Source organism: Equus przewalskii, chromosome 13 (assembly GCF_037783145.1).
Source record: "Equus przewalskii isolate Varuska chromosome 13, EquPr2, whole genome shotgun sequence".
Taxonomy (NCBI): Eukaryota; Metazoa; Chordata; class Mammalia; order Perissodactyla; family Equidae; genus Equus; species Equus przewalskii.
Window position 1 is genome coordinate 92,544,394 of NC_091843.1, and position 14,230 is coordinate 92,558,623.

Consider the following 14,230-nt stretch of genomic DNA (forward strand, 5'->3'; position numbering starts at 1 on the left):
CATTCTTCATACACTTTAGAGAAAAGCCCTTTATTAGACCTGTGGTTTGCAGATACTTCCTCCTTCCTAACACCGAGTCTTTCTCAGAGCAGGAGTGTTTAACTCTGAAGAGGTCCAGTTTACCACTCTTTCTTTCACAGGTGTTGCTTTACTACCAAGTCTCAGAAGTCTTAGGTGCTGAAGATTTCCTCCTGTTGTTCTTCTGCAAGTTTCACAGTTTTATACTTTACCTTTAAGTACGTAACCCACTTTGAGTTAACTTTCAGATAAGGTCGACGTTACTTTTTTTGCCTATGAATGTCCAAATTACTCCACACCATCTGTTGAAATTCTATTCCTTCAATTAATTGCTTTTGCACTTCTGCCAAAAATTAGTGGACGTATTTGTAGGGGTCCTGGCAACCATTCTCCATCCTGAAGCTGTCTAGGGGCCCAGCAGGAGTCACCACATTAGAACGAAGGACACCACCCACCCTTGTCACTCAGGAATTTTTAAAGGACTTAGGAGCTGCAGGCCAGGAACCAGGGATAAAGACCAAATGAGCATTTCTTGTTATCCCACAGTGACATTAACCACCCACCATGCCCTGGGGCGCCTCCAAACCTTGCTGGGCTCCTCCCCAGCCTGGATGCCTCTCAAGGAGACAAGGCTCCCACCCCACCCCAGGGGGCTCCCAGAGAACTCTCCATTGGCCACAAGACATTGAGGCCCCAGTTCCTGTCTGGCCAAGACCAACGCTCTCCTGACCATCCTCCAACCCAGCACTGTCCCTCCCAGCTGGAGTCCCCATGCCGCCCACCCTGGGGCCATCAAACCCCGGCCGTGGCACTCACGGTCCACGCGGAGCTCTGCCTTGGTGGAGGACACGCCTGCACTGTTCTCGGCCAGGCAACGGTAGACGCCCATGTCTGCCGGCACCACAGCTGTGATGATGAGCTGGTGGCCACCCTGCTGGTCTTCACTGATCATGTAGTGGTCATCCTCCTCCAGCACCCTCCCATCCTTGAACCAGCGCACACTGGGCACCGGCTGGCCCGTCACCACACAGTCGAAGCTCACAGGGTACCCGTCAAGCACCTCCTGATTCTGCAGCTCGGTCAGGAACACGGGGGCTGGGAGGGACAGGAGGGCATGCCAGGAGTTAGCCCTGGGCTCCCCCTAGTTGCCCCAGCTGCCACGGTTCCATGTGCACGATCTGCACAGCACCCATTCCCATGGGAGTGCTGCAGACCCAGTGGCTAAACGCTTCTCCCCATTCTCCAGGAGAATCTTCTCTCTGCCAGCCTGGTTCCTGAGCTACCGTGAGGCCAGAGGGACAGCAGATGAGAAACAGGGAGGAGGGGGAGGTAAAGGGGAGACCAAGGTCGTGTGGGCTGGGCATCAGGGACTGGAGATGCAAGAGTGGCTCAGAACTGGAGAAGAGAGATCTCAAGACATGATGGTGCAGGTGACCAAAACCTCTAGGAAGTCAGTATTCACGTACTTGTTTCACAGATGACGCTCAGAGAAGCTAGCTAGTCATAGGCAGAGGTGGGATGTAAGTTGAGCTCTGTCTAACCCCAAAGTCAGGGGCCTTCCCAGCCCAGTGGGTTGCATCCGTAAACGGCCTGAAGCTTGAGCCCAGCCAACTCCCCGAGTGCTCAGCTTTGCCCTTCCTCTCTCCCCACCCCAATTCAGGTGGCTTGCAGACTCACCAGCCTCTGGGGTCAGCAAGCTGGGCACTGTCTCCGGAGGTGCTGCAGGGGCTGGGGCCACCCTGCCAATGCGCATCTCCACCCCCCGAGGCCTCTGTTCCAAGAGGCTGATGTCCACTCCAATGCCCATCGTGCCAAACATCTCCTGGAAGCGGGTGGCCGCCTGCTGGGCCTCAGCAACCTCCTCGAAGCGGATGCAGATGCAGTGCTCGTCTTCATGGTAGGTCTGCCAGTCCCCAGGCTCCTCAGGCTCTGCGGTGCCCTCGTCCGCACTGAGGAAGATCTCTTCATCTGAAACCTCGGCCGAGCCCTTGGTGCAGAAGAGGCGGTGCAGCCGCCGGGCGGCCCGGCGGAAGGCATCGTCCAGCTCGCCCCCGGAGGAACTCTCGGCCTCACTCTCCGTCCCGCTGACCACCACGCGGGCGCTGTGGGACACGTGGCCAAACTTGCTGCTCACCTGACAGGTGTAGTGGCCGGCGTCCGCATGGCCCAGGCCAGCGACCAGCAGAGAGCAGGTGCCGTCCCCAAGCTGGTCGATGTGGTAGTGCCGGCCGTCAGTCAGCTCCACACCATCCTTGAGCCAGCGGGCATGCACGTCCGCCTTGCTGGACACCACACACTCCAGACGCAGGACATCCCCCACCTGTGCCTCAACATCCCCAAATGTGCGGCAAAACACAGGCCCCTCCTGCTGCTTCAGCTCCTTCCGGACCTTGTAGCCCTTGAAGGCAGCCTGGATCTTCACAGCTGCCTGGTCCATGGATGGGGCACCCAGGTCCTCCACCCTCAGGTCTCCTGGCGGTGGGCACACTGTGGCCGGCTGCTCCTGCTGCTTCTGCGGCTTCTCAGACGGGGCTTCTGGGACCCCAACCTGTATGTACAGGTAAAGCAGGAAAACCGAAGCCCGGGTTGAGGAAGGATGGAGCAGGGCAACACAGGGCAGGGCTGGGAGCAGGGGCCGGTCTCCCACCCCAGCTCCACATCTCCCCCCTGCATGCCACTCTGCCTCCCTACCTGCTGGCAACCACACTACCTTCATTGAGCCGGTATGCCTGGCTCCTGCTATTGCCACAAAGCAAGCCCACCCTCCCTGAAATCAGTTCACATGGTCACCCTGGTCAGGACTGAGAGAGTTGTGAGGAACGCACCAGAGAAACCAGTTCCAGCTCTTCAGAAAAAAGTTTCAACAGCCAGGTGGATGGTGGATGGGTAAGTGGATTGGATGGATGCATGGGGGGTGGAGAGGTGAGTAGAAGGAGAAAGGATAGGTGAAGGGGTGTCATGGGTACATGATGGATAGGTGGATAGGTAGATAGTTGGACAGGTGGATGACAAACAGATGGACAGTTGAAAGGACAGGTGGGTACACAGACTGACGGATCAACGTATGAACAGATAAACAAGTGCAGAAGTGGTCAATGGATGGATAGATGGTTGGGTAAATGGATGGATAGATGAACAGATGGGTAGGTAGATGAGTGGATGAAGAGATGGATAGGCTGACAGGTAACCCTATGAATGGGTGAATGTGTGCAGGAATGGTGGATGAATAGATGGACGGGTGAGTGGATAGGTGGATGGATGTATGATGTGTGGATGAATGGACAGAAACACAGATGGATGGGTAGATAAATAGACAGGTATAAGGCTGGATAGATGGATGGGTGGGCGGATGGATGGTGGATGGACAAATGGACAGAAGCATAGATGGACGGGTGGATAAACAGACAGGTAGAAGAATGGATGGATGGATGGGTGGATAAATGAACGGGTGGATGGATGGTGGATGGATGAATGGCTGGGTGGTAGATGGATGATGCACGAATGGATGATGGATGCTAGATGATGGATGGCAGACACACAGGTGGGTGGATAGATGGAAAGATGGACAGTGGATGAACAGACAGATGGATAAATGGATGGCAGATAGGCCGACGCACAGATGGTGGATGGACAAGGCACAGATGGACAATGGATGGGTGGTGAAGATCTGAGACACCCAGGCCTCTCCTTTCAGGCAAAGCTGGAGCCTCACCTTGCTGGCCAGTGGTGAGGGGCCAGCCCTCCCGGCCTTCTTGAGGTAGGTAACCAGGGAAGGAGTGCCCGCCCGGGACTCGTCATCAGAGCTGGTGTGCGAGAGATCAGCCTCGCCAGTGCGTGTCAGCTCGTCAGCCGTGGAGTAGTCCTCGGAGAGGTCCGGGGCCACCTCCTCTGCCTCCTGCCGCTGGCGCTGCAGGCGTCCATCCTCCTCCGGCAGCTCGCTGATGGAGTCCAGCGTGGGCTCACGGCTCATACGGCGCTTCCGGGCCAGGGCCTCCCACAGCAGGTGCAGGTCACCCTCCTGGGCTGCCTCAGGGGGCAGGCTGGGCTGCATAGGGGCCTCATCCCCTGATCCCGGGGTCAGCACCACTAAGGAGGGCGGGAGACTGGTCAGCCAGGCTGGGACAGGACCAGATCCCAGACCAGCACTGGCTGCTGACCGTGGTTCCCCTCAACAGGCCTCTGCTGCTTGCCTGGCCCCCAGAGAACTCTGATGGCACAATGTTGCTGAGGTTTCAGAGGCTCTGAAGGGCCCTCTCAAAGCCTCAGTGCCCTCTGACCAGGGGAGGCCCCAGCCTTCCTCCAGTATGGAGTACGAGACCATCAGGAAAGAGAGGGCTCAGCCAAGTCAGACTGGGCCTGCCTGGGCCCTTCTGCTTCTGTTGCACAGAGGAGGCCCGGAACCCACGGGGCCTTGTCACAGCGTAGGGAGAAGACGGACACGGGGAGGCAGAGTCAGAGTCAGTGCAGGGGGGCTCAGAGTGAAGGGAGGGTTCAGGACAGGGGGAAGGGGGTTCAGAGCACAGGGGGGCTCAGAGTGCAAGAGCCTGAGGACTTAAGGGACCACAAGTGAGTACCAAGGACTACATTGGCCAGAACTCGGCTCAGGGAGAGCCTGGCCTGAAACCCAGGGATAGGGGTTCTGACAGGGGGCTGAGCCCCACCCACCTCAATCTCCTGTGGTGTGAGGAGAGCTCCCCAGGAGGACCCCGTGCATGGAGGGCCAGCCCACCCAGATGCCCCAGCCCCTCCCACGCTGGGCCCCAAGAGGACGCACCCTGGAAGGCAGCAGCCTCGGTGGAGGCTGGTCCTTGGATAGTGCCACAGCGGTACTCGCCCTGGTCCTCCGCGGAGAAGCCACGGATCACTAGCGTCTGCCGCTGACCTTGGGTGAGAACCTGGAAGCGTCCATTGGGCTGGATGGGCTCCATCCCTTTCAGCCAGAGGACCTCCCCTGCCTCAGAGACCTCGCACTCCAGACGCACTTCCTCGCCGGCTGCCACCTGCAGGCTCTCCGGAACGGTGGGCGCAGGCGCGGGCTCCAGAGGCTCTGCGGGAACAGCGTCCCGGCAGGGAGGACGCATCAGCAAGGACGCACCCCAGGCTCCCCCGGTGACTTGGGAGGCTGTGAGCGCTCCAGGCGGGCCCCACCCTCACCAGCGGCCGAGGGCACAACTCACCGAGCCTCACCATCTGGGGCAGGTGCACCGGCTCCCCGGCGCCCGCGGGGCCCACGGCTGCCACGCGGAAGCGGTAGGTCTCCCCGGGCGCCAGGCCGTCGACCACACACTCGGGCCCCGGCACCAGCTCGTGGCACAGCCGCCACTCGCCCGTGGCCGCCGCCTTCATCTCCACCCGATAGCCGCAGAGACCACCGCCGCCGTCGCTCGCGGGCGCCACCCAGGACAGCGTCACGGAGCGGCCGCTGCGCCCCACCACCTCGGCGTCCTCGGGGGGGTCGGGGAGGCCTGTGGGGAGGGTCCCGGTCAGCCCCAGCCCCGCCCGCCCTGGGCTCTGGTCCCGGCCAAGTGTGGGCGCTGGGCGGGCCGCCTCCAGGCCTGTGAGCCGCTGTGCCCGGCGCCCGGCCGTCTCAGGGAGCCAGGGTCGTGTGCTGGAGTCACAGCGAGACTGTGTGCCTACAGCCCGCCCAGCGTGGGGGCCGCGGGGAGCCCCCAGGAGCCTCAGGGGCTGAAATTTCCCGCCCCGCCCCGCAGAGCCCTGGACCCCAGCTGCAGCGGGAGGCCCCAGCACCCACCCAGCACGGTGAGCCGCGCGGAGGCCACGGCGTCCCGGGCGGCGAAGGTGACCTCGCCTGCGTGGTGCGGCCGGGCGCGGTGCAGCAGCAGGGCGTGCTGGCTGCCGTCGGCTGTGACCGTCCAGTCGGCATCGTCCGGCTGCACTGCCGCGCCGTTCACGTACCAGGTGGCCTCGCCCACGGGCACCGCCTCGCTGAGCGCGCAGCTGAAGCGGGCCTGCCCCCCAGCCGGGACGGCCGCGTCCTGCGGGGGCTCCAGGACCTGCAGGCGCCAGCCTGCGGTGGGGGGGGGGGGGGAAGGGGGGACGTGAGCGCGGGGCCGAGGGGCGGCCTCCGGCAGGCTCGGAGACCCCCAGGCCACCCCTCTCGCGGCCCCTACCTCCTGGCAGAGGAGGCAGCCCAGCCTCAGAGAGAGGGATCTCAGAGACCCAGGCCCCCACCGCGGTCACACACCCTCCCCCACCCCCACAGCGCGCGGTTCGGTGGGAGAAGCCTCAGAGACCTGCGGCCCCTCCCCGCAGCCCCAGCACCGCCCTCCGCGCGCCTCTGCTGCAAGGGATCCGGTGGGAGGGGCCTCGGAGACCACGCCCACCTGGGCCCCGCCCCCGCCCCCTAACCTTTGACGGTGAGGAACGCCGAAGTCACCACGTCCCCCGCCAGGAAGGTCACCCGACAGCTGTCCTGCGGCCGCAGGTTTTTGAGCAGCAGCAGATGCCGCAGGCCGTTCTCGAAGTAGACCACCTCGGCGTCCTCGGAGGTGCGCACCGGCTCGTCGTCCAGCAGCCAGGTGTGGGCGGCCACCTCGGGACGGGACAGCTGGCACTCGAACAGCGCCTCGCCGCCCTCGGGCGCTTCCACGTTCTCCAGGCCGCGCACCACCGTGTTCTTGGCTGCAAGGAGGGGATGGCTCAGGGGCGCCGGCCTCTTCCGGCCCAGGGTGCCCGCACCCCCCGAAGTCACGTGGGAGAGTCTCCCCCCCATCCCCGCAAGACAAAGGGCTGAATAGAATGTGACCACAAGCAGGGCCGCGCTCGGTGTCAACGTGGAGCTGCCATGTGCCCTGCCGACACCATCACCACGTTCTGGCCCGGAGAGGTTCCTCCCTGCCTCACAGGCGAGAAGCCTCACAGACTAGAAGCTCCCAGAGCCCCAGCACGCTCGAGCCCCAGTGCGCCTTGCTGCTTCCGGTTCTGGATCCAGCCCCCTTTCCTCTGGTCCCCCAGCCAGTCCTGTCAGACTTGCCCCCTGCTGCTCACCCAGTGGAACAGAGACCTCGGCCCTAAGTCAGCACCCCTTTCTAATTCTCCTGTATACGCTGTCTGTGAGTCTAATAAGCAGCCACCCATTTTTCATGGAAGCCATGAACTCCATGTCTAGCCACAGGGGGGCTTGCCACCTCCCAGGACCCCTTCTGATGACAATCCACGTACTGCAGGGGATGCCAGTGGGCTGCGCAGCCCAGGGGGTCTTCCTGGAGGAGGTATATCTCTGAGGATGGGCATGACTGAGCTGGGCAGAGGAGGTGTCCCCGCAGGAGGAGTGACAAGAGGGGACACCAGAATGGGAATAAGGAAGGGTGTGTGGGGGCAGTGGGAAGGCAGGCCAATGGGGTGAAGAATGCAAATGGCCAGGCAGAGGACTGAGAGCAGAGGGTGAGGTCAGGTAGGAAAGCAGCACCAGGTGACCCAGGGCTGGCCTGGATGCTGGGGGGCTGGGGGTCTGGCCTTGAGCCACAGGACAGCCAGGAGCCACTGCAGTCACTGAGCTGAGGGATGGGGGCAGCCTGGCCCAACGTCCAGGCCCACAGTCCGAACTGCTCTCTGGGGTACCCCAAATGGAACCCACACACAGCCCTGATGCTCCCTCTCAGTTTGTCCACAGAGTCTACACACACCACAGGCAGGAGTGTCCGCTCTGGATGGGGCCCTGGGGGAGTAGGGGGGAGGCCATCTCAGAGCAGAGGACCGGCGGGGCCTGACCACGTCCCTCTCTGGGCCACCCTCCTGGCCCTGGGTTGCTTGCGCACACACCAGGCTCTCCCTCGTCCCAGCCCCACCCATCAGAACTGACAGTGGCCACGGGGCCTTGGGGGTGTGTCCCACATCTCCACCGAGCTCCGATGGACAGCCGAGGGCCAGCAGGATCTACAGCTGCTCTGGCCGCGACGGGAGGGGCAGGGTGATAAGGGAGCGGGCCAGGCCTGCAGTCACTGCTGGAGCTCACCTCCTCAGCTCCCATCCAAGGACATCACCGCTGCTGGGTTTCAACAAAATCCCCAACTTTACGGCAGTGCCAGCCCCGGGTGCTGCCCTGTGCCTGTTCTCCCCTCAGCCCTGCCGAGGCCCAGAAGGCTCCGCCCCAGGTGGCCACTGCCCAGCCCCTCTCCTCCAGGCTGGGCTCTCGCTGCAGGCCTCCCCACAACTTCACCACCTTGAAGGGAGGGATTTTTGTATGTTCCCTGCTGTGCCTCTAGGGGCCAAAAAAAAAATGTTTAAAAAAATTGCTTGTTGAACTCATGAGTGAATGAGGCCGGCGTGACCTCAGGCAGTCAGTGGCCTGGACCACTCCCCCATGCTCATCCCCACTTGGATGCTCCCCTCACAACTGCCCCCACCCTCCTGCTCACTCACCACCTGAACGTTTCAAATTTTCCCAAATAGGAAGTAGTCCCAGCCAAATGACACCCCCTCCCCAGCAGGGGCTGCAGCCCACTGTCCCCCGCGCCTGGTCCCCCAACTGTGTGTGGCTGCAGTGTTGCAAACAGGGATGCAGGACTGGGAGCATCCTCTGAGTGACCAGCCAGGGAAGGGGCAGAGCTGGGGTCTGAACCCCGGGCCTCAGGCAGCTCAGCCCAGTGCCTCTGCTCTAGGACACAGCCCTGCAGACCGCAGGCCTGCCCACCGCTCCGCCTTGCCTGCCTCTACCTCCCCCAACCTCCCTGGGTGTCTTGGATGCAGGTTCTTCAGTGCAGCCTCTGCCCAGGGTTATTCCAGCCACCCCGTCCTGTCAGGCTGCTTGGGGAGGGGGTCTGGGATGGGTCGGCTCAGGGCCCAGCGCAGCTTCAGCAGGATCCACCCGCTGGAATCCTGTCTTTCTAGTATGGTCACACGGCGCTGGCTGTCACTGCCTGCCATTCCACCAGGACTGCTTGGCTCAAGCCACGCCGAAGCCATGCTGGGCCTGGGCTGCCCCCCAGGCCACCTCACCTTCCACTTGCAGCAGGGCCACCACACGGGTGCCCGCGGCCTCACAAGAATAGATGCCGCTGTCGCAGGGCAAGGCCGGCCGGAAGGACAGCCTGGCCACCGTCCAGTCCTGCTCTATGATGACGCGGTGCCCGTCAGCCCGCACCTCCTGCTCGTCCATCTTCCACGTGGCCTGCACCGGCCGTGAGTACTGGCAGAGGAGCTCGGCCGGGCCACCCTCCTCCACCGCCAGGTCCTGCATGGCACTGACCACCTCCACCACGGGATCTGTCGGCCGACACGCCGGGCACGCGTCAGCTGGAGCAGTGTGACTGCAACCCGCCCGCCCTCTGTGGTCAGCATCAGCGGCTCAGCAGCAAGCAAGCTCAGGGCTACAGTGGGAACGGCACCCTCCACGGTGGCCCAGGGCCCTACACACAGGGCAAACCTTGCCCCCACTCGCCCTACCCATGGCAAATGGCACCGTTGGCTTGGCCTCCATCCACTGCGCCCCTCCTCCCCCTTAAGCCCCCCTGGAGGCCCAGGGCACATGTTGCCCCAGCAGGGACACAATGCCCCCTCCTGAAAGCCCACAGGCCTCCTCAGGGTCCACAGACTCCGCTGGGCGCACGGCACCCCCAGCCCTCTTGTCCCTCTTCCATGGGTCTCACCGCCCCCCCAGTCTCCATCCCATATCCCCCTGCCAAAATCCTAGTCAACAAATGGTTCTCCCTGCGGACCTGGGTGAACGTCACATTCACTCTGCAGTAGTGCCAAGGAGGCCTGTCAGCAAACACGCCAGGCAAGCCCCGTGAGAGGCTGCCCATGGAGCACCCGACATCCGACTGCAAATGGGTTGAGGGGTCCCTGGCAGCCCGCTGCCCTCCCCCTCAGCTCGCTCTTTCCCAGAAGAGCAAAAGACTTCGCCCAAGCCCACGGCAGGGAAGCAGTCTAGAGCAGGGACAGTGCAGGCCGCGCCGGGACCGTGAAGGGTGCCCTTGCCTCCAGGCTGCCCTCTGTGTGTGTGTGAGGGAAGTGCAGCCGAGTGGCAGCAGGTAGGCAGCAGTGCCCAGGGCCCTACAGAGCAGGTGGCATGGGTTGGCTTTCAGTTTCATCACTCCCAGTCATCATCATGTGGGACAGCAGCCTGCCAGCCACACGCACCCATGACACATGTGGAGCAGAGTCCAGTCCTGGGCCTGGCGGCCAGTCCTTGACTTCTCGCCCCGAAGACTGAAGGCAGCGTGCGGGGGCAGCAGGTGCAGAAGCGCCAGCAAGGGGTGGGGTCTCATTGGCCGATACCTTTGACCAACAACTTGGCCGTAGAGACCAGGGGCCCCGCACGGTAGGTGACAGTGCCCGAGTCGGCGACCCCCAGACCCGAGAGCTCGAGGGAGTGGAAGGTGCCGTCACGCACGGAGATGGCACTCTGGGGGCCGTCCTGCAGCAGGGTCCCATCCAGCCACCAGCGGGCCTCTGGCCCACCCGCACGGGACACCTCGCAGGAGAATGTGGCCACCTCCCCCGCAAAGACGTCCACGTTCTGCAAGCCTCGTACCAGGTATGGTGCTGCCTCTGTGCAAGAGGGCGAAAGGAGGGCAGTCTGGGTTGCCCTGGGGTCTCAGGGGCCACCCTGGGGTCCAACATGCCAGGGTGCCTGGGGTCTGCAGGGGACACCCTGGGGTCTTCAGGGGCCACTGGGGTCCACTATTTGGGGCCACCCTGGGGCTGGCATCTGAGATCTGCCTGGGCCAACTGGCCCTTCCTGCTCACAGAATGAGACACGGCAACCACCCACAGTGAGCCCGTGAGAGCTGGCCGAGCCCCCCTGCACCCCACAGCCCCCCTCAGAACACGCCTGGTTTCACCAAAGGAGGTGAGTGACCTGCATCTACCTTTGCAGAAGGCAGAATGGACATGCGTCAAGCCCCACAACTGCAATCTTTATGGGGTAGGCTGTGGGGTGGGGAGGAAGGACCATGGGGCCTGCCGCTCTGAGAGGGGGGTCTGCCTCAGGAAGTGAGCCCTCCGTCCCTGGGAGTATGGGAGCAGTTGCTTCTCCCTTCGCAGAGTGCTGTTTGTCCTGATGTCCCCTGAAGTCCCTCAGTCCCTAAGATTCTGTGGCCCTAAAGCCATGTGGTAGCTGTCCCCACCTGCCTGCTCTGGGCCCCCTGCTCGCTTCCTCCATCCTCCACCTCAGGGCAGACACAGCAGACCGGCCGAGAGCACGGCTGCCCTCGCCCCGTGGGCGAGAGGGAAGGGGAGACTCAGGGAAGGGATAGCAACACCCTAGTTGCCTGGGGCTGGGGGTGCGTCCTCCCCGGTGAGGCTCGTACCCTGCCCCCACGCTCCCCTCTGCGCACCTTCCCCAGGCCAGCCTGGGGCCCCTCGTGAAGAGGGAGACACGTCCACAGTTGGCAAAGCCCAGCTTCCTCTGCACCTGATCCCACAGCCCTGACTCCTGTCCACCAGGAGGAAGGTGAGAGGGGCAGGTGAGCGACACGCACACAGGGACCACACCACAGGGTAGCCACGTGTCCGCCCCAGGCAGCCCTCCCTCAGAAGCCCACACAGCCTTCCTTGTCGTGCACTGCCAACACCCAGCCCCAGCCCCCCACCCCCACCCTCTCCCTAGAGTGCATGTCTGTCCCCACAGTGCCTGTCATCTCCAGCACAGCTCCCAGGCTTGCCTACACGCCACCCATTGGGCACCCACGCCCACAGCCCAGTGTCTGTATGCAGACCAGCTTGCCCTGGCTGAGGACACCTGGCCAAGAGAGGGGCCAAGGCACAGCCTCAGCGGACCCAACCCAGCTCCATGCTGCCCTTCACAGATGCCCACCCTGACGAACACATGAGGTCCAGCCCTGCTGAGGACATGCAGAAAACTGACCCTCTCCCATCACTCAACTTGAGGGCACTGCACTCTGGAGCTTCTCCTGGCCCCAGAGGCCACAGAGCTGACCATGTCTGTCCATCCTCTAAAGACTTGTGGTAGGGGGCACCTGGGACTCAGGACACACACTGTCTCCAAGTCCAACTTCTCTAGTAGATTGGAGGCTCCCTGAGGGCAGTGCTGTATCTGACCTCTCTTGAGGCAGATAGTAGACAGATGATGGGTGCATGGTAGATGGGTGAATAGATGGATGGATGGTGGGTAGATGGATGGCAGATGGATGACAGATGATGGATGGATAGTGGATGAATGGATGGATGGATGGAAGGATACACAGATAAATGAATGGAAGAGGGATGATAGATGATGGATGTATGGATAGTAGATGGATGGTGGATGGATGATGGATGGATGGTAGATGGATGGATAGATGAATCGATGGATGGTGGATGGATGGGACCAGTTTGAGAAGCTGGAGTAGGACTGCAGGGGAGGGGCACTCAAGGTCAGGCACTCAGGGATGTGCTGCTCTGGGGACAAAGTATAACCCAAGTTGAATATCCTTAAAAATCCTGTTTGCATGCCTGGGGCCAAGTACACTATGCCCAAAATTGCCCACGTGTCACAGGTACGCCGTTGCATCAGCACCTGGGAGCCCGTCGGGCGTGCAGGTGTTAACATGGACATGAGCGCATGGACCTCTGTCACAGGAGTAGCTATGTGGAGGGTGGAAATGCAAAAGGCCTTGTCTCCACCTCAGGGCCCAGGCCCACAGCAGCCGGGCTCCCGTCTCCCTCCTGCAGACAGCACTAATCCCACACAGGGATGCCCTACACCAGCATTTCTCAAATTGATCCTTACTGGTCCACCACAGTGGCCTCTCTGGCCTGTGGCTTTAGTGGTCAGGGGGTAGTAAATTGTCCCCTAAGGCAAGATATCTACTAGAAGGCTTGGGTTCCTGGCTGTACCCCCAATAGCTACTAGATGAGAGAAACACGCATACCCACAGCAGGGGAGCCAGGGGCGGGAGGGGCTGCCCACCTGTGACCTTCAACTGGGCCTCTGAGCTACACGAACCCACTTGGAAACTGATGGTTCCAGCGTCCTCGAGAGTCACCTGAGGGACAGAGATGGGGTCTCAGCCGACAACCCCATGCCAACCATCTCTGCTTGCAAGTCCCAGCCCAACCCAGCTGGAGTTGGAACCGTCCCCCTCCTGTACCCCTTGGAGCACTGTGGGTGGAGCAGGTCCCGGGGACCCCACCTTGTGCAGGGTGAGCAAGTGGAGGGTGCCTTGCTCCACCGTGATGTCATTCATCTCGTTGGCCTGCAGGGGCACCCCTCCCAGGGCCCAGCGAGCCTCCTGGCCCAAGGCCCTGGACAGCCGACACCGGAAGTGGGCATCCTGGCCCTCACTGAGCTGCACGTCCTGCAGGGGCTCCACGATGGTCACCTCAGGAGCTGCACACAGTGGGGCGTGGTGTCAGCCTCGGTGTCTGGGAGCCCCTCACTCCATCAGGAGCACCTCCCAGTCCTCGGGGTCTGTCCCCAGAACCCCCCCCCCAATTCCTGAAGACAAGTAGGAGTCCCGTTCTCTGCGTCCTCCACCTCTCGGCAGAGTCCGAAGTCTGGACTCTGACCCTCGGAGATGATGGAGTGACCACAGGCTGGGGGTGAGCCGAAATTTGCAGCAGCCCCCCAACAAGAGAATCAGGAGGCACAGCTAAGCTCAGACACCCCGTGAGCCTCCATGAAGCCCGCCACCCCCACCCCACCAGCCTGACTCGGCCCCTCAGCCCGGGATGCCCCCACCCACCCTGACACCTCGGGCCATCCCCACGTGGCCCACTCACAGGTCCACTTCCCTGCCAGTTCCCCGCCCCTAGAGGTGGACACCCCTGCGGTCTGTCTCTGCCCCACAGGCCCTGGACGTTCGGGCTCAAGCGCAGTGAGCAGGGAGACCAGCTGGCAGCTACTACCTCGGACGGTGAGCTGGGCAGAGGATGTGTGGCGGCCCACGTGGAAGGAGATAGTGCCTGCGTCCTCGGGCGTCACGCCCCTCAGCCGGAGCATGTGGGTGCAGCCACGCACAGCCACATCTGTCACCTCATTGCTCTGCAGCGGCAGGCCCTGCAGGCGCCACTGCACGTCCGTAGCCCCGGCCCGAGACACCTCGCAGCTGAAGTCCACGTCCCCGTGGGCCTGCACCTCGGCATCGATCAGCCCCCGCACGATGGTCACCTCCGGCTCTGGGAGTTGGGCGAGGAGGGTTCTTTACCAGCCAGGTCAGAGCACCCAGACAAGCTCCCATGCCCCTCCACCAGGAAGACCTCCCAAACGCTTGCATGCTCTTCTCCTGCCACAGCCTCTATTTGCCCC

General features: G+C 62.4%; 1 protein-coding gene across 26 annotated transcripts in view; it reads right to left on the minus strand.

Moving 5' to 3' along the window:
* OBSCN (obscurin, cytoskeletal calmodulin and titin-interacting RhoGEF) overlaps positions 1-14,230 on the minus strand; it is a 154,010-nt gene that overhangs the window by 45,712 nt on the left and 94,068 nt on the right. For 22 of the 26 annotated variants that reach the window (XR_011525376.1, XM_070569985.1, XM_070569987.1 and 19 more), the window contains 12 exons: positions 13,831-14,100; positions 13,116-13,312; positions 12,893-12,968; positions 10,258-10,530; positions 8,977-9,243; positions 6,388-6,660; positions 5,771-6,046; positions 5,196-5,483; positions 4,793-5,065; positions 3,731-4,104; positions 1,696-2,566; positions 835-1,113 (listed from right to left, as the gene is read on the minus strand). Coding sequence is in view for 25 of the 26 variants with exons in the window: in XM_070569985.1 (XP_070426086.1) it covers positions 835-1,113; positions 1,696-2,566; positions 3,731-4,104; positions 4,793-5,065; positions 5,196-5,483; positions 5,771-6,046; positions 6,388-6,660; positions 8,977-9,243; positions 10,258-10,530; positions 12,893-12,968; positions 13,116-13,312; positions 13,831-14,100 (3,717 nt within the window). In the remaining variant the exon portion in view is untranslated. The remainder of the gene's footprint in view (positions 1-834; positions 1,114-1,695; positions 2,567-3,730; positions 4,105-4,792; positions 5,066-5,195; positions 5,484-5,770; positions 6,047-6,387; positions 6,661-8,976; positions 9,244-10,257; positions 10,531-12,892; positions 12,969-13,115; positions 13,313-13,830; positions 14,101-14,230) is intronic. The other 4 variants (XM_070569982.1, XM_070569981.1, XM_070569992.1 and 1 more) reach the window with 1 other exon arrangement.